Source organism: Ovis canadensis, chromosome 14 (genome assembly GCF_042477335.2).
Source record: "Ovis canadensis isolate MfBH-ARS-UI-01 breed Bighorn chromosome 14, ARS-UI_OviCan_v2, whole genome shotgun sequence".
Taxonomy (NCBI): domain Eukaryota; kingdom Metazoa; phylum Chordata; class Mammalia; order Artiodactyla; family Bovidae; genus Ovis; species Ovis canadensis.
In genome coordinates, this window is record NC_091258.1 from 38,158,011 (window position 1) to 38,180,167 (window position 22,157).

Genomic DNA, 22,157 nt, shown 5'->3' on the forward strand with positions numbered 1-22,157 from the left:
GTGAAGACATGCCCCCCCACCACGCCCCAACCACCCCACCACGTCATCGCTGGGCATGTGAAGCACTGAGAGATGAAGAGACTTTGGTCCGCTGTGTGTGTGTCTGCGTCTGGATGATAAGATGCTCCATGTCAGTGAGGAGTCCAGCCTGGCACCGTGCCCGGGAAACCGCAGAGAGGTGGTCCTCAGAGCTGGAGCCCAACGCTGCCAGCAGCTACCCTGCCACCGCAGAAGGGACTCCTCACTTATCTCCCCCGGGATCTGCTCAGATAGCTCCTGACTTCCCCCCTGGCATTTCAGCCTCCAGATCATGTCCTCTTTCAGTTCCTGCCCAGACTTGTGGCTCTGATGTAAGACAGGCTCTCTGAGCTCCCCTCTCAGGCAGAGGGCTGTGGGTCTCACAAGAACATGGAAAGCCCCGTCTGGACTGAATTCCCTTTTACACACCTGCCTGGCCTCTCGTGTGGCTTGGAGGGCGAGGTGGGTTTCACACGGATGAGACTAGCTGGAATGTTCCTGAACCACCAGCTGGTTGAGAGGTCCCCAAGTGCATGCAAAGCAGCCAGGGTTTGCTTGTAGCCATGTATAGCTCAGGAGAGCAGAAAAAAAAAAAAAATTACCACCCACTTGAGAAGTGTTCACAGAAACGGGGCCCAGGAAAGTCCGGCCACCAGCTTTGTTGGTAATCGCCCACTTGAAATGAGGGTCAAACTTATGACCGAAAGCTCAAGCATGACATGAGTGCCCCTGCCTGAAAGGGAGCCGTAACAAACACAGGTTCTAAAAATACCACGTGGTCTAGTGTTAAGAAAAACCACCTGGCTGGGAGGCAAAACAGCAGAGTGTCATATGGTTAAAAGACACTAAGAAAATACAAGTGTTTTCTGCTCCAGCTTATAGGAGAGTTACAAAAGAAAATGCTCTAAGGATGCAAAAGAGGGACAACAGAGAGTCAAGACTAAGGTGGAGAGTGGAGGGAACTTCCCAGGGACTATTAAGACTCCATGCTCCCAAGGCAGGGGCTCCCCATTCAACCCCTGGTCAGGCAACTAGATCTCCCATGCTGCAACTAAGAAAAACAGATTTCACACGCTGCAACTAAAGATCCCACGTGCCACAACAAAGATCGACGGTCCCGCGTGCTGCGACTAAGACCCAGTACAGCCAAATAAATAATAAAAAGTAATAATTCCCTCCACCCTCCACTTTAGTCTTTGCGCCCTCTTTTCCCTCTTTAGAGCATTTTCTTTTGTGACTCTCCTATGTAACTCTCTTTAGTAATTCTCCAAACTAGGTATGTTTGGAGAACAAGAAATAAACCATTCTTCTTGGTTTAAGAGAGTTGTGAACTGGGAGAAAATAAGATTGAAAAGGTCTTCAAGTGCAAGGCCCCCATGGGGAAGCTGAGGAGCTCAGAACTGATTCAGAGGCACTAGGGAGCCACTGAGGGTGAAGGGGCAGCCTGAGCCTGAGGAAGTTTGGCCAGACAGGAGATGGAGGAGGCTGGGGGAGAAAAGGCAGGGTGCCCAGAGAGGAGGATATGCAGAACTGCCAAGGCAAGCCAGCAAGCCTCAGCACTCTTGAGAGTGACAAAGGGCAGGGGAAAGAGGAGGAAGAAATGGCATCTTCCCGAACTGGGAATGGCCTGGATGTATGTGTAGATGGAACAGGGCCCCAGAAGTTGAGCCTGGGCAGCTGTAAGAACAAACTATGTCACATGGAGGCTGAGGGATCAGGCTTCCTGCTGGAGGAAATGAGCAAGTAGGTGGGTTTGGTTTTGGATACTTAAAGTATGGAGACACCCCAAGGGTCAGAAATGTGGTCCTGGAGCTCAGGAAGAGCTCATGGTGTCCACTGTTTCAGCCTGACACTCTGAAAGCGGAGATCACAAGTAGATTCGGGAGTCACACTCATGAACAGGAACTCCAAGCCATAGCTTGAGTGAGATCACCAAGAAAGAGTGCAGGGAATGGAGAGGGCTAGAGGCTGGACCTCGGAAGGGCTCCATTTAGGGGCAGGAAGAAGAGGCAGCCGACAAAGCAGCCTAGGAAAGATCATTAGTAGGGGAGTATTAGTCATGAAAAAGGAACAGAATAATGCCACTTGCAGCAACCTAGCGATTGTCACACTGAGCGAAGTAAGTCAGACACAGAAAGACAAATGTTATATGCATATGATATCACTTATAAATGGAATCTTTTTTTAAAAAAGGTACAAATGAACTTCCAAAACAGAAGTAGAGTCACAAACGTAGAAAACAAACTCATCGTTACTGGAGGATAAAGAGGGGCAGGGTAAATTGAGAGAATGAGATTAACATATACATACCCATATATGCATATATATATATTAGATAACAAATAAGAGCCTACTGTATAGCACAGGGAACTCTACCCAATACTCTGTCATGGCCTATATGGGGAAAAATATCTTTAAAGAAAAAGAGTGGATACATGGATACATATACAAGTATGACTGATCCACTTTGCTGCACATCTGAAGCTAACACAACATTGTAAATCAACTAAACTCCAATAAAAGTTTTTCAGAAAAGACCATTGGTGGGGCAGGAGGAAAACCCGGGTAACCAAGGGCCTCAGAAGACGCCAGGGTCCAAGAAGCACAGAATTGCCGGCTCTCTTGTTACCCAGTTGGCAGATGTAAAGTCACTGCTGAATTGTGGTTCTGGGCATCACTGGGAGCCTTAGAATAATTCAGTGAGGTGGTGGGCCAGAGACCCCAGACAGAGGAACAGTCGGTGGAGGGGGAAGGAAAGCAGCAGATATACATATAGACGTGTGCTTTAGTGACCCAGCAATGGGGAGGAAAACAATATGGTGAGGAAAAATAAGCTGGACCTTGGAGGAGAAACAGAGATTGTTGTTGTCTTAGGGGGTGTGTCAGTCAGGATAATGCTAGATTCTGCTTCAGTCATAAATTACCCTCAAAATGTTAGCAGCTTATATGATAAAGATCCATTTCTCTCTTGCAAATATTCCTATGCTGGGTAAACCCTCTTGTCCACCTCAAGTCCCAGTGATTATCCCCATCTTGGGAGGCAACCACTTCAGCCAGTAGCTTCCAACTCACTGAGGAAGGGGAAAAGAGAGCAGGAGGGCCGTGCACTGGCTTTCCAATGCTTCTGCTCAGAAGTGACCTGTTGCTTCCACTCAAAGTCCATGAGCCAAATAATGCACATGGCACCACCTTGCTGCAAGAGTGCTGGAAAACTGGGAGGACCATAGAAGTATTCATTGGGCTATAAATGTCTCTGTCATGGGTGGGAATGAGAAAGAGAAATATAGGTCAGAGGGGAAGGATTTAACATGCAAGCAAGAGAGTAATTGATGAAAAGGTAGTAATGGAGAATCAACAAAATGTGGGGGGAATTTTGCCAAGCAGCACAGAAGGCATTTGAGCAAACTCTGGGAAATGGTGAAGGAGAGAAGCCTGGTGTGCTGCAGTCCATGGGTCGCAAAGAGTTGGACACGACATGCGAAGAGTTGAACAACAAGGAAGGCATAGCTAATGTCTGCCATCTCAAGGGTGCAAAATTCCCAGGACACCTGCCCTTGTGCCAGTCTCTGCCAAGGCTCCTAAGCACCAGGTCATAAAGCAAATGTGCAGAATGAATAATCAGGGACATGTTCTCCACTGATGGGATGGGCCAAGCAAGAAGGATGGAAGGTCAAAGCACGAAAAATCCAAGGAAAATGACCAAAGTACATGAGCTCTGAAGTGGATGGAGAGACTGGAAGTGAGCCACAAGATTTGAGAACACTTGAGAGGCTGGTAGCAGGAGGACAAAAAAGACGCTCAGGGGGAGTGGGAGAGACAGATGGGGAAGACTACAGGGGAGTTTGCGGTCAGTATGTGTGCATTTCAACGTGCATTCTGCGGGCGGTGTTGGAGCAAAATCTAGGGTGTCTGTCGTTTGACTGTGAGCTCTGTGAAGGTGGCAGTTGACATGAACCTTGTAGTCACTGGGTGGCAGGAAGACCTTGAGGACCAGAGCAGCTGGAGGGTATTCATGGCATGTTTACTGGCTGGCACGGGGGTATTTGAATATCTTAACCACTGAGATGGCTGAGTGAGTGCTCTTCAGCCCTGATGGTGACCACATCTGACTTATCTTTGCTTCCCAGCACCCAACACAGAGCTTAGCACAGAGAGGGCACTCAATAAATGCTTGGCAAGTGAATGAATGGATGGATGGATCATGTACAATGGGCAGTGGGAACACAGTAGAGCAGAGATTAGTGGAAGTGAATGAAAGGGAGTGTGATCGGGAAGCTAGAACCATTACGATGGGCAAAGGACGGGACTTCCCTGTTGGTCCAGTGGTTACGACTCCACCCTCCCAATGCAGGAGACCTGGGTTTGATCCCTGGTCAGGGAACTAAGATTTCACATGCCATGCAGCCAAAAAAAAAAAAAAGAGAGAGAGAGAGAGAGAGAAATGAGCAAAGGATGTAAAGGAACTTTGTAACCTTGGAAGAGACTTCTAGACATCAAAGGACTGTAATTGCAGTCAGGTAAGCCTTGTCAGGAGAAGAGAGAAGCTGCTAAGATGCACACCAGCTTAGAAGAAGCTCTGGGGAGGGGAAGACAGGAGAAGGGCTGCCTTCAATGGGAAATGTTCAAAAGTCTTGTCTTAGAGAAAGGTAGGGTTGGTTAACGTGAGGAGGTTTTAGGAACTGGGGCAAGGTGCATGGGGAGAGAGCCAGAGCTTGTTTATAAAGAACCAGACCCACAGGTAAAATCTTGCTGACCTGAGTGATTGACTTATGCCTGGGGCAGGAAAAGCTGACCAGACCAGGAGAGAGATAAGCAGTTAGAGGAATGAACAGAGATGTTTGTTATGGGCTGGGAAAGGAGAAGCCCAGAGTTCAGTGGGAGGGCCGAGCAAGAAAATTCATGGAGGAGAGTAGTAAGTCCTACCATTATAACAAGAACACTGCTATCTCTGTGATCTTATACATCTTTGCTTAAGTGCTAGATCTAGTCTGAAACCAGCTTGGGGAAGCTGGAGGTTTTGCTAGAGAAAAAAGAAAGAAACTAACACACAGTTGAAATTCTACTTGGAGTATAGGAAAGATTTTTTTATTTATGAAAAGGCACTATAAAACTTAAGATGAATAAACCCTGTTTTTTTCTTTTTCTTTTTAAAGCAAAATGCCGAACTACAATCAGAATATTTAGAAGAGGGCTGGACTGGTGGCTGTGATGAGGAACCGTGGGCTTCTGACGTTGCCTGGACCCCAGAGTCCAGCCATGATCCTGCCCGGGATGCAGGCCTGGAGGGCAGGGCCTACCTGAGTGCTGTTTGCCCAGAAGCCAAACCCAAGCAGCCAGGAGGGTCGTGAACCTGGAGCTGCTGTGAATATTCATGGACAAGTTTTTGTTTAAATTCCTGATTTCAGCTACTTTGGATATGTCCCTAGGAATGGAATTGCTAGGTCATATGAAAATTCTCTGTTTAGCTTATCAAGTAAATTAACCCCAGGTACATTTTTAAACCTTGTGAAATCTCAGATTAGCTTCCCTGATACCTCAGTTGGTAAAGAATTCACCTGCAATGCAGGAGACCCCAATTCATTCCTGGGTCGGGAAGATCCACTGGAGAAGGGAAAGACTGCCCACTCCAGCATTCTTGGACTTCCCTTGTGGCTCAGCTGGTAAAGAATCTGCCTGCCATGTGGGAGACCTGGGTTTTATTCTGGTCTAGAGAATTCCATGGACTGTAGAGTCCATGGGATCACAAAGAGTCGGACTCGACTGGGCAACTTTCACTTTCATGCAGTTAGCCAGGCTTCCCAGGTGGCACTAGTGGTAAAGAACCCGCCTGCCAATTCAGGAGAGATGAGACTTGGGTTCCATCCCTAGGTTGGGAAGATTGCCCTGGAGGAGGGCATAGCAAGTCACTCCAGTATTTGTCTGGAGAACCTCATAGACAGAGGAGCCTGGCAGGCTAGAGTCAGTCCATAGCGTCACAAAGAGATGGACACAACTGAAGCAACTTAGCAGGCATACACGCAACCAAGTTATTTAAACTCCCCGTGCCTCAGTTTCCCTAGCTGTGAGATAGCAATAACAAAAGCATCCTACTTCATAACGTTGCTGTAAGGATCAAATGCAAAGTTCTGGAAGCCGTGTGTCTGGCACCTGGTAAGCACTCCCCTGTGTTAGCCGTTAGCTCTATTCATGAACCCATCTTTGTTCCCAAGCCTCTTTCCCTCCTGCCTTATTTCTGCTATGTCTTTTTTCCCCCATCGTTTTTCACATTTCCTTTTTAACTCTATCCTAGCGCTGATCTACGTTTTCTCTTGAATGAAACACTCAGGCCTCCAGACCCCAAGTCTCTTCTCAAACCCAGCCTTCCTCGTGATGCGGATCCATATGTGATTTGGTCATGTGCCTTCTGCTCCTCAAAACCCTTACTGCCCACAGAATAAAACCAACTCTCAAGGATGAGCATACAGTCTTCCCTGAGCTGGTCCCAAGAATTCCTTCCAGTCTTACCTCTTGCTGACATCATCATCATTATTATTTTAAAATAAACTCTGGGGAAATTCCCTGGTGGCTGCCACTGATTTTCACAAGGACTGTATAATTTTATGCTCCTACCAGTCACGTATGAGAGTTCTGATTGCTCCGTATTTTTTCAATACTTGGTATTGTAAGAGTCTTCACTTAAAAAAAAAAAAAAGGTTTTTTGGATGATTCAGTTTCACAATCAGTCTTAGAAACCTGTAGACTGGACTAGTTGCAGTTCCCTGAATATTATTAGCTAATATTAACTGAGCACTTGCTAAGTGTCTGGCTCTTTTCCAAGATCTTTATCAATGTTATATCATTTAAATATCACAACAACTCTGTGAAAGAGACACTATGATTCTATTTTACAGATGGGGACAGTTAGGTACAGGGAGGCTGAATAACTTGCCTAAGGTCACATAGCTCATAAGCGACGTAAGTTGGGTTTGAAATAGGCACTTTGGCTCTTCATCCATCAGTTGAACCACTGACTTTTACTTGCCCATACAAATTGTGTATAAATCCCCTATTGGGCTTAATCAGTAATTGCTGACATTATATTTTAAAAATCTTTATTTATGATTTCGCTGTGTCAGGTCTTAACTGCGCCATGTAGAATCTTTCCCTGAGCATGAATTCTCTAGCTGTGCCATGCAGACTCAACAGCTGTGGCACAGGGCCCTAGCAGGTTCCTAAGGCTTCGCTGCTCCACAGCGTGTGGGATCTTAGTTCTCCTAGCTGTGATCTAACCCACGTCCCATACATTGCAAGGCAGATTCTTAACTACTGGACCGCGAGGGACGTCCCTGTCATCATTATTTTTACTCAAATCCCACTCATCCTTCAAAATTCAGGTCAAATTCCTCCTCTTCTATCCAGGTTTCTGTCTCCCCCTCTCCTTCTTCCTCTGTGTAATCCCTCAGTGTAACATAAGTCCTTCAGCAATGTATGAGACTTTTAGGTTGACTTTTATTCTGTTTTTGCACTGTCTTATCATGCTCATTATATTTGTAAGGTCATTGAGATTAGGGCCACTTCATGTTTATCTTTCTAGTCCCAGCATGTTGACCTGAATTTAATGTTTTTATAAATACGGTTGCCCCTCTGTATCCACGGGTTCCACATCCACCAATTCAACCAACCACGGATGGAAAATATTCTGAAGAAAAAAGTTCCAAAAAGCAAAACTTCATTTGCTGCCACTCTGGCAACTATTTACATAGCATTTAAACTGTATTTACAGTTATTTACATATCATTTACATTGTATTTGGTATCATAAGTAATCTAGATATGATTCAAAGTATATTGAGAGAATGGGACTTCCCTGGTGGTACAGTGGTTAAGACTCCAAATTTTGCAGGCTTCATCCCTGGTCAGGAACTATGTGCCTCGTGGCCAAAAGGTTTTTAAAAATATATATATGGGAGGATGTTGCATTGGTTATATGCAAATACTACACCATTTTATAGAAGAGACTTGAGCAGCGAAGGATTTTTCTGTGGGGTGGAGGATGTCCTAGACCCAATCCTCCATGCATATGAGGAGAAATTCTGTGCTACAGGCAGAATCACAGAAGTCCTTTACAAGTTGTTGTCTCGGAGAGATAACTCAACAGGGAATCAAGAAATCCGCTTGCCTTTTCCCTAGGGAAAAACACACCCCTTTACTTTCTTACTACTGAGTGAAAATGGATGTGCTGTTTTAAGGGGACCTGCTTCTTGTCACTGTAGGCTACAGGAAACCATGTTACGTGGCATCATTAATTACCCAATGAAGCTGTTATCTTCTGCCTGGCTGCCTCCTCCAAGGCCTCTGCTTGTCTTATCTGGCCTGGCCTCCCTGGTCAGCTTCTCGCTAGTTGCAAGACTACCAGATCATAATCAGTCATTTTTTCCATCCTGATGTATGAAAAACAGGGCCAGCTACATAATTTGCGAGACCGGGTGAAAAATGAAAATGCAGGACTCCTTGTTCAAAATTTATTCAGTATTTTCAGAAGGACATTAAACCAAGAGTAGGGCCCAAAGATGTCACACCAGTGAAGCCTGTCTGGACGAAAAAGGGACTGAGCCCTTCTCAGCTGACAAAAACCAATCACAGAAAGGTCAGCATGGGGCCAACAATCTCCAAAGCCTTCCACTTCCCTTCTTGGTACAAAGACTGCTAAAATGGAAACCACCTCTGTTCTGTGTTACATTAAGGTTGATTGTTATGCATTGAACAACATCCCCCAACTTTAGCGCAGTTGGTAAAGAATCCACATGCAATGCAGGAGACCCCGGTTCAATTCCTGGGTCAGGAAGATCTGCTGGAAAAGGGATAGGCTAACGGCAACCCACTGCAGTACTCTTGCCTAGAAAATCCCATGGACGGAGGAGCCTGGTGCAGGCTACTGTCCATGGGGTCGCAGAGTCGGACACCACTGAGCGACTTCACTTTCAGTTTCACCCACTCCAGTACTCTTGGGCTTCCTTTGTGGCTCAGCTGGTAAAGAATCTGCCTGCAGTGTGGGAAACCTGGGTTCGATCCCTGGACTAGGAAGATGCCCTGGAGAAGAGAAAGGCTACCCCCTTCAGTATTCTGACCTGGAGAATAGTCCATGGGGTCGCAAAGAGTCAGACACAACTGAGTAACTTTCACTTTCATCGCCACCCCCCCAACCCCATGTATGTGACTGTATTTGGAAATGGGGTCTTTGCAGATGATCAATTAAGATGAGGTCATTAGGGTAAAACCCTAATCCCATATGGCTGATGTCCTTATAAAAAAGAGGGGGAAACTGGGACACAGAGACGTGCATAAAGAAAATGATGTGAGGGCATGAACGCTGGGGGCGAGGGGAGGAACGACACGCTGACCATGAAGGCAGCATCACCCCGGCAAATGCCAGAGGTTGCCGGCAGGGAAGAGAGTCTTCCGCACTGCCTTCAGAAGGGCGAACCCTGCCCAACACCTTGATCTCAGACTTCGAGGCTCTAGAGCCGTTAGACGCTAATACATTTCTGTCCTTTAAGCCACCCCGTTTGGGGCACTACATCCGCCAACCAGACAAGGTTCCTCCTGTTCCTCTCTTGCCCTTACCAAACTTCCGACACCTGAAAAACAGATACCCCAACAAGACTGGAGCAAGGATGGGCTAAGCACAATGGCAGTTTTATTTTTTCAAGACCTTTTTTCCTACAGAGGGAGGGTGTGTCTACAGCAGCAAGGTCTTTGAGGTCACTTTTTAGGATAACAATCCTGCCTTCCCTTCTCAGCCCGTTTCAAGGAAGCATGTTAGTATCCTATAGACTGAGGACTTTTTCAAACAGCCCCCAGCTTAACCGAGACTGTGCCCTGCCTGCCACTCATTAGTATGATGTCCCACACTTGGGGGTGTAACTTTCAAGACTGAGGTCACAGATGGACAGGCCACATTGGTTCAGATTCCTGCATCCTTAACCCAGGAAGGATCCGCCCTTCTTCCTGGCCCTCCTAGGGCGCCGCAAACTGGGTCCGCTCAGCGGTTCTTTGAGCCGCGGCAAGGGTCGGGGTGGCGCGGCCTGCCCTGGGGGCCTGACGTCTGGGGGCCACCCCTGGGAAGGGAAAGAGTAAGTGGGACTAGGGGCAAAGGGGCGGGGGTGCTGCTTTGTGAGGAAACAATTTGCAGAGGCTGCCAAACCGGGAGGCTACAGGGACGGCCCTCCCTAAACGGCCTTGAGCAACCCGACCAAGGAGCACGCCAGTGTCCTCACACGGGGCGCACGCACCCCGGCGTGGTCACCGAACCCGGGCTCCCCAGCCGCAGCCGCGACTCTGGGTGACGCCACCGCGGCGGGTTGCATCAGCCCGAGCCCACGGGCCTTGGCCCGCCCTTCCGCCCACGGAGCTGGGCGCCGATTGGGCCACGTTAGGGCAGGGGCCTCCGCCTCAGCCAATGGGCGACAGCCACAAAGGGTTCCGTCCGCAGAGTCCGGGCGCGGGGTGTCTATAAAAGGTGCCAGAGGCGGGGGCGCGCGCCCCGGAGACTGGAACCGTCGTTGCGGGGGTTGCTGGCGGCTGGGACTCTTCCTCCCTACTGTCTGGGGGCGCCGCCGACATGGAGCCTGAGCCCGAGCCCGAGCCCGTCACGCTCCTGGTGAAGAGCCCCAACCACCGCCACCGAGACTTGGAGCTGAGCGCCCAACGCAGCTGGAGCGTGGGCCGCCTCAAGGCCCATCTGAGCCGCGTCTACCCCGAGCGCCCGGTGAGAGGGGGGCCCCGACTCCCGCTGCCAGCATCCCTCAACCCCGGCTGTCATCCTCGCAGCGCTCTTCGCGCCCCTTCCCACTAGAGAGGCCATGTCCGCCTCCCCTCTCCCCGTACCCTTTCCCTTGGCCGGCCGGCCTCCAATGGCTGCTCCCCACAAGTCCAGTTTCCCAGGCCTCTGGTCTCCCCCTTTTAGTGCCCTGCCGCCGTAGGCGCCCCTTGACTTGGCCCCGCGACTGTCTCTTCCTCCTTCTAGGCCGCCATCGCCCCGCCTTCCTGACGGGCCGCCTTCCCCTGTCACGTCGCCTTCTAGGCCCCCAAACTCTGCCATATACCTCTCCAGACTCCTTCTCGTCCCGTAGATCTGGCTTCCAGCCTTAGCCAAGCCGCTGAAACAGCAGTTTGACCTTGGGTGAATCATTTCATCCTCCAAACCTCAGTTTTCCCCAAACGTCAGAGCGACGTGTTCCTGGTTAGGATCGTATCCGATTAAGTTAGAAAGAAATAAGGAAATAAGAAAACGTGAAGGGTGCAGAATGAGTTTTCTGGTGTGGCCTCTCATTGCGGAGAGGAGAGTGCAGGGGCTAAGCCCAGGCCAGTGGCTATGGAGAAGCATGGTGAGCGCCCGGCCGTGTGTACCTAAGGCCCCACACCCAGGAGCAAGGACGTGGCTGTTCCTCTCCCCGTCCACCTTCCGCCACAGGGGCCCCTCCCTGTGAGCTGGACTCCACAGCCTCTGCCTAGTCCCAGGAAGGAGCCTCGTGCACTTTCTGGTAAAGAGTGACTTAGAACGCAAATAGGTGGAGGGAACCTCCCCGAGTCTGGGTTTTAAAGACTTTGGTCCCACAATTACAAAGATTTCCTTGCTTTGTTTTGGTTGACACATCTGTCAACATCACCCTTAGCGACAGCCCTCCCTCCCCACCACGTGATGGAAGCCATGAACTGGACCTTCCTGTATTTACTTTCTACTCTAATATTATGTAAGTGTCAGCAGTGTTCTTTGCTGCCCACGGCTGTAATTCCCCTCCACCAAACAGGAGAGGGCATCAAGTCAGGAGGAGATTGTGAAATTGTTCCTCATTATCTGAAGCGTTAGAACCTGCCATGGCTAATGGATCAGGTTATTTTTGTTCTGTGTTGTCAAGAAGGTGGAAGTGTGAGTGTCCGTCCTGAGCCATTCTTTTGAAATTTACTTAAGAAGCTCCCATTCTGTTAGCATTTATCTTGGCACTTTTGCGAGGTCACCATAGTTGCTTCCAAGAAACCAGGTGTTAAGCTGCTATGAGAATGGCTATTAGGTGCACAAATTGGCGAGGCCGGTGTGGGCTCTTGTTGCATCATTTGGTGAAAGGCGGTGTTTTGGAAGAGAACTTTCCTTTAGGGCTTCCCTGGGTGAGGAGCATCATTCTTATTAAATCTGAGGACCTAAAGTTGTAAGTAAAAGGTGTCTGGGGTATGTAAATTTGTGTTTAAAAATTATGGCTGAAGCACACTCGTCGTTTGCTTTGTAATGTGAGAACCCTTTCTTTTGATAGTGGTTTGCTTAATATGTTTTTCTTCAAATCCGAATTCTTGGTAAAGACACCAGTGTCATTTCAGGCCTTTAACAGGCCTCAAATCACAGGCACCTGTGGTTTTCAAACCTTTCCTAGTGTGGAACTCTTTAATAATGCAGGATCCCACCTATGCAATAACATTTACAAATCCAAGTGTATAGCGTTTACTTAAAAAGTTCAGTTGGTGAGAATGATGGTGAACCCAACATTCAGTATATTTCTGTAGTTTGTTATACTTGCCCAGTGTCAAAAAAAAGTCCTGATTTACACAGATAAATAGATACTGTTATTGTTTTGTTTTAAACAGCTTGCTTTGTATCTCTGGCTGCTTCACAGGAATGCAAATTTTGTATAGTTGGTTATTCTGGCAAGAGTAGGTTAAGAAGTTAGTGGTGCACTCCGGTGTACTGACTTTGGTGTATACCATTTGAAGCCTTTAAGTCCAGCTTTTAAGGGAATTAAAAATAGATTTTAAAAGTGAGATCTGTATAAAAGTGTGTGGCACCACTGTGGTTTTAAAATCACTGGAATGGAAAAGAGGGTTAGGAATCTTGACTTTAGCAGCAGGTGACCTTGGACCAGTGAATTTTAGACGTTCCCCCTCCGCCTTAGAATTGCTTGCTAAGGTGCTTCAGTCATGTCTGACTCTTTGCTACCCTATGGACTGTAGCCTGCCAAGCTCTTCTTGTCCATGGAATTCTCCAGGCAAGAATACTGGAGTAGGCCTTCCTGACCCAGAGACCTAACCCGTGTTAAAATAGGCATACTGAATATCTCACAGGGCTGTGTGGAGTGTTGCCACACAGCATCCCCTCTCTAGCTGCATTTGTATGTTGGGAAAAGTCTCTTGGAGGGCTTAAGTTTATAACTGCTTCGTGTTATCTTGGGATGGTGTTCTGTGGTTTTAGTGAAGGCTAGCTTTGACTTCTCTGAGACCAAAGGAGGTTTTAAAGTTGGTTACTGTAGGAAATTCAGATTGGTGTTGCCATAGGCTTTGTGGACTGGATGTAGTTTGCCCTCCTGAATTTGTTTGTATGTTAGAAATCAGTTTATTGAGAATGTTCTAAATAAACGTATATGGGGCCTTTGGAAAAATGTTCTCCTATGATGCTGGGGGGAAAAAAATTTAATATTTGTATAAAACGGTGTCTTCTGTTTGGGAACTTGCAGGGCTAAGTGCTGACCTGTGCTACTCTTTCTTTCCATTAGCGTCCAGAGGACCAGAGATTAATTTATTCCGGGAAGCTGTTGTTGGATCACCAGTGTCTCAGGGACTTGCTTCCAAAGGTATCACTTAATATTGTTAAGTTTTTGAATGTTTTTAAGCACTAACCAGGTTGAATTCAAGCCTAAAGTACTTCCTTATTACTTTCAGCAGGAAAAACGGCATGTTATGCATCTGGTGTGCAATGTGAAGAGTACTTCAAAAACGCCGGAAGCCGGTGCAAAGGTGCGTCTGCTCTTTCATGACTGCGTGGCAGTTTGTGTCATTCAGACTGTCAAGGTAGAAAGAAAGGAAGTTGGGTTAAACTCCTAAGCGAGCCTCTTTATCATGTAATAACTTTGTCTCAGGAGTAAACTGTTATCAGTACAAATGAGAGTTTACTATAATAGAAGTAGACTGTTCTATTAGTCTTGTCGTGGAAAAGTGGAGTTCTGCAGTATTCTCTTCTCTGGGACACAGTTTGACCTATAGTGGCTTGGTGTCCAGATCGCCAAACTAGCAGTCATGAATTTAGCACAGAATAAATTTCTTCTAAGGAATCATTCATTTTTATAGAGTAAAAAAGTGACTATTTCCTTTGGAAATTTTCATTTGTTGGGATAGGAAAAGACCACAATCTTTCTAAAGACTCGTGTTAATTGGTTAAAGTCCCTTGTTTTTCATTTCACAGTGTTAGTTCAAATATACTCTATTAATATTCTAATGTGATACACGCTAAATTTGCATTACAGCAGTACATCCTGAAACATCTGAATATACTAAAATACTTCAGGTCTGTGTTGTATTTATAAGCCTTATCAATCGAATTTAATTTCTTGATTTAGTAAATTTAACACCGTAAGATGAATCGAGCAGTAATAGGAAGCTATTGCTTTCTCAGCAATGATAACTTCATTGGAAGATTTTAGTGAAACTACAGCTTAGCTACTCTAGGGAAAAAGTATAGATTTAGTATCTCTGTATTGATACTGTGTTGAGAAAATTTCAGAATATCTTTATGTAACATGGCGTCTGTTTGATTTTGTCAAGTTCAGAGGTCAGGGTTGAGGCATCCATTCACAGCGAAAGAAGCCTTGAATCTCAATTTCAGACAGTTGCATCAGGCCTTTTGTTCTTGTGTTCATGTTGCACTTAGGTTGCTGAATCCGCAGAGCAGCCCACTGGCCTTAATCAGGGACAGTCCCCTGGGGATTCCTCAAGTGATGGTTTAAGGCAGAGGGAGGTTCTTCGGAACCCTTCTCCCTCTGGATGGGAGAACATCTCAAGGTGAGTGTTGTCATAAAGAACATGAACATGCATCAGTTGCATCAACTTACGAATAAGCTGTGTTTGTACTATAAGTCATGGAACTTTAAAAGGGACGCAGTTTTGCTTTATAAGGGCTCACTTTAAAGACCTCTTATGTATTTAACTTAATACATGGCCTTTTGGGAACATCTGAAAAGCAGAGAGGCGCATCATCCCTTCTCCGTGGGTGTGCCAGGCACAGCGCTGACCTCACAGTGGGAGTCGGTGCTGCTGCCGGGAACGGCTGTGGTCAGCACTGTGCAGCCGCTTTGCTGAGTGGCTCTGTGCTTTGTCGTAACAGTGGGTGACAAAAGGTGAAGGTATCATTTGAGAAATGCTCTGCCAGGAACTGTGTTGGCGAAGCTAGGAGAGGGGGTGCAATTAGAGCTTTTCTTTAGAGGCAAAGCCAGAAGTGTCTAAATGGTGTGGGCTGTTTGTATTTTATAGCCGGCAATGGCACCCCGCTCCAGTACTCTTGCCTGGAAAATCCCATGGACGGAGGAGCCTGGTAGGCTACAGTCCATGGGCTCGCTAAGAGTCGGACATGACTGAGCAACTTCACTTTCACTTTTCACTTACATGCATTGGAGAAGGAAATGGCAACCCACTCCAGTGTTCTTGCCTGGAGAACCCCAGGGACGGGGGAGCCTGGTGGGCTGCTGTCTATGGGGCGCACAGAGTTGGACATGACTGACACTACTTAGCAGCAGCAGAACACCTTTTTAGGAAAGATGCTATGGGAAAAAACAGTTTATTAATTATGAGTTGAAATTCTTTTCCTCTCTTGAGTCCCCTGCCTTCTGTTTCTTAGTTTTCAATACCTGATTGTTGCTGGTCAGACATTTGAGGAATGAAGAGTTGGTTCTTTTCTTAATGGAAATTTCAGATATACATGGAAGTAGAGGGAACTGTATAATCGATCTTCATGTAATGATTAAAATTTTTTGCCATACTTGCCTTCTCTATTCCTCCTTTCCTTTTATCCTGAGGTATTTAAAAATAATTCTCAGACATTGTCAGTTCACCCCCATATACTTCAGGATATAACTCTGAAAACCTTGTAGTTAGTTACTTTGTATATCTGGAGTGTTGTCATCAGAGCTAACAAAAATACTTTATTTTGTCATTTCTACACACACACTGTATCTTTTTGCAATTTTTATTGACATGGGGCTTCCCAGGTGGCTCAGTGGTAAAGAGCAGTGCAGGAGATCCAGGTTCGATCCCTGAGTTGGGAAGATCCCCTGGAGGAGAAAATGACAACCCACTCCAGTATTTTTGTCTGGAAAATCCCATGGACAGAGGAGCCCCAAGGGCTACAGTCCATAGCATAGCAAAGAGTTGGACGTGACTGAGCAACTGAGCATGAACTCATAGTTGTCTTGCGGAGCTGTACCAATCTGTGTTGTATGGCAAAGTGATGCAGTTATACACATACATACATTCTCTTTAAATTTTTATTTTCCACGATGATTTATCACAGGATATTGAGTATAGTTCCCTGCATCATACATTAGGACCTTGTATCTTTAAATAATCAAAAACAGTATCGTACCATGACATCCTTGTATTAGAATACAATTTTTGAAGTACTCTGGGTGTGGAATTTGGTTAAAATACTGTTGTCAGTGTACAAGTCAGATAATTGAATCCATTATTGGATAGATGCTCTTAAAACTGCATCTCTTTTTGACTGTATGATTTGAAAATTGAGGCTCATCTCTCTGTGAATTTCACTGTCATAAAACTTGTTGATTTCATCCAACAAATATTTATTGGACAGACAGTGCATGCACCTTTGTTTAAGGATATGAGTCGACCAGCACAGATGACCACACAACTACTCCTGGTCTTCCTGCAGTTCTGGTAGTTTGTAGTTTGTGATGTGATGCCAAAGGAGTTCACTGTGTAGGGCTCACAGGTGGAAGATGAGTCCCACACACACCCTGCCCCAGGCTGTGCTGAATGACAAGCATGAGTTTGGTGTCACATAAACAGGGCTTCAGTCCAGCCCTAACTGCTTAGGAGTTCAGCAGCCTCGTCCAGATCCTTTGTCCTCCCTGAGCTGTCCTCAGGCTCCCCTCTGTAAATGGCGTGGCTGCAGAGCTCCACAGACTCGCTGGGGATCCAGTGAGATAGCAGCCTGCTGGCCTCACAGGGCACAAGTGGTCAGTAAGCATGGCTGGGTGATGCCGCACGTAACTCTGCCCCCTTTATATTTCAGATCTAGGGTTGGGAGAAAAATGGTGTTAGAAGGGGAGTATTTCCTACAGAAAAGGCTTTGGAGAGATGTGACTCTTTTGAGCTGCTCCTGTAGGATGAATAGTGGGGTTTAGACCTTCAGTGGGAGAAGAAAATGGCAACCCACTCCAGTATTCTTGCCTGGAGAATCTTGTGGACAGAGGAGCCTGGTGGGCTGCTGTCCATGGGGTTGCACAGAGTCGGACACGACTGAAGCAACTTTACATGTGTGCATGCATTGGAGAAGGAAATGGCAACCCACTCCAGTGTTCTTGCTTGGAGAATCCCAGGGACAGAGGAGCCTGGTGGGTTGCCGTCTGTGGGGTCACAGAGTCGGACACTACTGAAGCAGCTTAGCAGCAGCAGCAGCAGACCTTCAGTGAGATTCCACAAGCCTAAAATAAGGGTGGGGATCCGCTCAGACTGAAAAGGTCGGCCTGGTTGTGCGTCAGGGCAATGACATGAGGCCCTGGTGCTGGGTGAGGGCCCTTGTTCTCCCCTGGGACCCAGACCGTGGCAGGAGGGCTTCGTCAGCACCTTCTGTGATTGCATTGCACTGTGCCTCGTCTGGAAACTACGTGTAACTGTCACAAAGCCCAGTCTTCTGTCTCCTTCTGTTTTGAATTCCTGATTGTGACTTAAACTTGGTTTTCATTGATTCATACTAAGCCGACTCAAACCGAGCATTTTTTAACATCTTTCATAGGCCTGAAGCGGCCCAGCCGGCATTCCAAGGCCTGGGGCCTGGTTTCTCGGGGTACACGACCTACGGGTGGCTGCAGCTCTCCTGGTTCCAGCAGATGTACGCGCGGCAGTACTACATGCAGTAGTGAGTGTTTCCCCGCCGTGCTGGGTGCGGCCAGGGCTCCCAGGAGCGGAAGAGCTCACGCCCATGTTTCCTGTAAAGCCAGAAGTGGAGGGCTGAGTGTGTTTTCAGTATTATCTGCAGAGCCCTGGTGTGTCTGGTTCTGTGGGTGGACAGTGTAATGGTAACTACTAACTTGTGTATTGACACAGGTGTGCTTGTGTGCGATCCATGGTTTGATGACTGTGGAGAATACATTCCTTCCTTTTCAATTTGTGGTGTCTTTAATGGTTTAAGAAATCTTTAATTTACTGTTGCACTGTACTTTCATGATAGCCTTGGTGTTTAATTCCAGACGAAATTTACCAAGTGGCTTCCCTTAGGAGCAGAAAAGCTTTTAAAGATATGATTGCTAGTAAAGAAGTTCTTCGCTAAGTTAAAGAAAATTGGCATTTGTACATCCCTGCTTATAATTCTTAGTAGTAAAAGATGTAAAGGAGATGATGAGAGCCAGCCTTCAGGATGCCTCGCTCTCAACAGTATCTGCCTCTTGTTTCTGTCTTAGCTTAGCCGCCACTGCTGCATCAGGGGCTTTTGTCCCTGCACCAGGTGCGCAAGAGATACCTGTGGTCACTGCACCTACTCCAGCCCCAATCCACAACCAATTTCCAGCTGAAAACCAGCCTGCCAATCAGAACGCTGCTCCACAAGTGGTGGTTAACCCTGGGGCCAATCAGAATCTGCGGATGAATGCTCAAGGAGGCCCCATTGTGGAAGAAGATGACGAGATAAACCGAGATTGGTTGGACTGGACCTACTCAGCCGCCACATTTTCCGTGTTTCTCAGTATCCTCTACTTCTACTCCTCCCTGAGCCGATTCCTCATGGTCATGGGGGCCACCGTGGTTATGTACCTGTAAGCAGATGATTTCGCTTTTATTCCCTCTTTACTGCATACTACACTATGTGGTGACTCAAACCAAGTACAGACTTGCCTCTTCTGAGCAGTTTCAGTCAGCATTTAAGGAGGTATATTTAATAAGTCATTCTGGCATTTTCAGTGTAAAGAATCGATGGCTTGGTTGTGCATTGCCGACGATGCGATTACATCTGTGTTGATACAAGAACAGCGTTCTCTTCTTTTCCTCTAGTTAAGCTACCTGCCAGGCTTCTTTCCATACTGGGGCATGGAAAGAAAAATTGTGTTTGTGTTGAATAAGAACACATTTGTCTTTTCCCAGGCTACAGCTGCCTCCTAGGATGAAGGCCACTGGCTGTTGCATAGTCTTAAAGAGGCAGGGGACTGTTGCGGGCCTGGCATTTGGCTGCATCCATGATGCTAGTGGTTCTCAGCCAGAATGGGCCTACATCTCCCTCTAAGCCTAACCCTTACCCTCAAGCATTTGGCAGTGTCTGGGGACATCGTTAACTCTCAGCAGGGATGATGGGGCGAGGTGGTTCTACTAGCATCTAGTTGATAGCTGCTAAACATCCTACAGTATGCAATTCAGCCCCTCAGTGAACACCCAGCCTGGGACATCAGCAATGCCGAAGTGGGGACACCCTGGCCTGGAGTGATACCTCCTTATTTGTGGTGAAAACTGACTGAAGACAATTTTCCTCTATAGGAAAAATGGATTTTTTTAGTTTTAGAAAATCTTAAAAAAGAAATATTTAGAAAAATGTGTTCAGTACTCACACCCAGTATTAATCATGGTTAATATTTTGTCATGTTTGCTTCAATACTTGGATTTAAGTGGATTTTCCAGATAAAACTTTTAGGTAATTTTTTGAATTCTGTAGTCTGTAGAATCATATATTTAGGTGACTAAGTCTAGGTCTAATTAGTGTGTTATGACATAGAGTCACAGCCATGTGTGTATTTCCCCTTTTCCTCTCTGTTCAAGTTTTCAAGTGTCAGGTCTAGCTCAGGTGAGCAAGAATGTATCGAGCGCGTACTGCGTACCAAGTGCTCTTTATGTTGCTGGGCGCACGGTGATGAATCAGGCATGGTTTCCAGAGTGACCATCGAGAACCTCACATTCCACCTGGCCTGCTAGAATGCGTCTGCAAATGGGTCTGGCTTCAAGCTTCTAATCGCATCCTGTTTTGATGAGAGGAGGGGAGCGAGGGGGACCTCATCTCATCAAGAGGGCCCTTAAATTCTTGAGTACGTCTCACTCTGTTCACTAAGATGGACTTAATGTGCTTCCTTCGAAGGCATCATGTCGGGTGGTTTCCGTTTCGGCAGAGGCCAGTTCAGAACTTCCCGAATGATGGTGGTCCTCAGGAGGCTGTGAATCAAGACCCCAACAATAACTTCCAGGTATGGAGCCCAGAGAGCCCGGTGTGAAGTGCCAGGCCCAGGAGTCCTTCATCTCTAAATACCTTGTGGTTTTTTCCATTTTATTAGATTAAATATTTCAAGATTTTTTCCAATTTATTCTTAGAGCAGTAGCTATTTTTAAAACACTGTCACAAAATCTGTCAGGTCTTTTTGTTATGTGGCAGTTTGCATTTTGGGACATGTAAATGGATTTTGAAATTCACTATTTTGAGTGTTCATGCTCAGTAACAATGTATTATACCATGGAAACTGCTAATGGAGAGTTATTCTAATTAAGAGTTAGGAACATGTGCCTGTCTCTCTCACAGAATAGGTTTCTTGGAAAATAACATACAGAAATAGGATTTCTATAAGGCAATATAATGCGCAATCCTAAAGGAGATTCTTTTTAATATAAAGTATCACTGTCGTATCTGTTTTTAGAATCCTGTGTTTCCAGTTTCAGTTGCTTTTTTTTTAAACTCGGAATACTGCCAAAGTTAGAAAAATATCCACGTTTAATAAGTGTCAAGCTTAATTACTAACAATAATAGTTGAAGATCTAGTTACTTCATTTGATACTGTGGCCAGGGATACTGAAAACCAGGAGGGTGTTCAGCACAGTTGTGCTCTGGAGGCTGGAGGAGGAGCTCCGTCCAGCATGGGATGTCATCCCCGGCGTCCTGCCTGCGTCACTTGGTTTATGGGCAGGGACCCAGGGAGTCACTCTGCCCTTGCCTAATGTTACTGGGTGCTTGTCACAGTCCTAATTATTTTCTCCTTGTGGTTTATTCCCTACAGGGGGGCCCTGATCCTGAAAGTGAAGATCCCAGCCACCTCCCTCCAGACAGGGATGTACGAGGTGACGAGCAGACCAGCCCTTCATTTATGAGCACAGCCTGGCTTGTCTTCAAGACGTTCTTTGCCTCTCTCCTTCCAGAAGGCCCTCCAGCCATAGCAAACTGACAGTGTTTCCTCTCTGGCTGCTGGAAGCTTTGACAGGCGTGGGCTGGATCATCTGATGCTGGCTCGATTTCCTTACCTGGATGTGGCGGTGGCACAGAAATAGTATAAGAATCTACAAAGAGGATGATATGCTTTTGTGATTAAGCAAAAGCAGTAAGTAAGACATGAAGCCATGATACAATTGATGAACAAAAAATGCCTACAGGCTTCTCATGTCTTTGTTCTGAAGAGCTTTAATATATACTGTTGTAGTTTAATAGGCATTGTAAGTAGAAGGCATTAGTTTCGCATGTTTATGCCTGAGGAACTTTTCCAGATGTGTGTGTCTGCATGAGTGTTTGTACATAGATGTCATAGACGCAGAAATGGTTCTGCTGGTACGATTTGATTCCTGTTGGAATGTTTAAATTACACTAAGTGTACTACTTTATATAATCAATGAAATTGCTAGACATGTTTTAGCAGGACTTTTCTAGGAAAGACTTATGTATAATTGCTTTTTAAAATGCAGTGCTTTACTTTAAACCAAGAGGAGCTGTGCAGAGGTGAAAACCTTTGCTGGGTTTTCTGTTCAATAAAGTTTTACTATGAAGGACCCTGGCGGAGACTCCTGTCATCTTGGTTGTTTACTCCGCGTCTGTCGTCGCTGGGTGGTCAGCAGTTGAGTTGCCGATTTTTGAGTAACCTGAATGTTTTGCAACCTGAATTCTTTTTATAAAAGGACCATTTGTACTGATTAAAAAGATAAGGTAAAGCCACGGAAGTTTTAACGCACTGAGATTATGCCTGTGTTTGCCCTGCACTCCCCATTTCCTGATTTAAATAATATTGGCTTATGTTGTAACCCATCAGCTCTAAATTCCCCCGATTTAAAGTTAGTGGCTTTGCTCTCTCTCCCGCGCGCTGGGGCGCTTTTCTCCCCCTGTCTTTAGATCAACGTGCCCTCATTCCTCGAAGATGGATTTTCCTGCTATCTTCTAAA

The 22,157-nt window shown here is 46.4% G+C and overlaps 1 protein-coding gene across 2 annotated transcripts; it reads left to right on the forward strand.

Annotated features, from left to right (window-relative positions):
- Nucleotides 1-9,988: 9,988 nt before the first annotated feature.
- On the forward strand, nt 9,989-21,775 carry HERPUD1 (homocysteine inducible ER protein with ubiquitin like domain 1). 2 transcript variants are annotated; one of them, XM_069549894.1, is made up of 8 exons: nt 9,989-10,764; nt 13,535-13,612; nt 13,701-13,775; nt 14,686-14,816; nt 17,785-17,907; nt 18,449-18,799; nt 20,104-20,209; nt 21,011-21,775. In XM_069549894.1, the coding sequence occupies exons 1-8, from the start codon at nt 10,618-10,620 to the stop codon at nt 21,173-21,175; spliced, it is 1,176 nt and encodes a 391-aa protein (XP_069405995.1). In that variant the 5' UTR covers nt 9,989-10,617; the 3' UTR covers nt 21,176-21,775. The 2 variants fall into 2 exon arrangements, with proteins under 2 accessions (XP_069405995.1, XP_069405996.1); XM_069549895.1 differs by having other exon boundaries at nt 10,465-10,764; nt 13,704-13,775.
- The last annotated feature ends 382 nt before the right edge of the window (nt 21,776-22,157 follow it).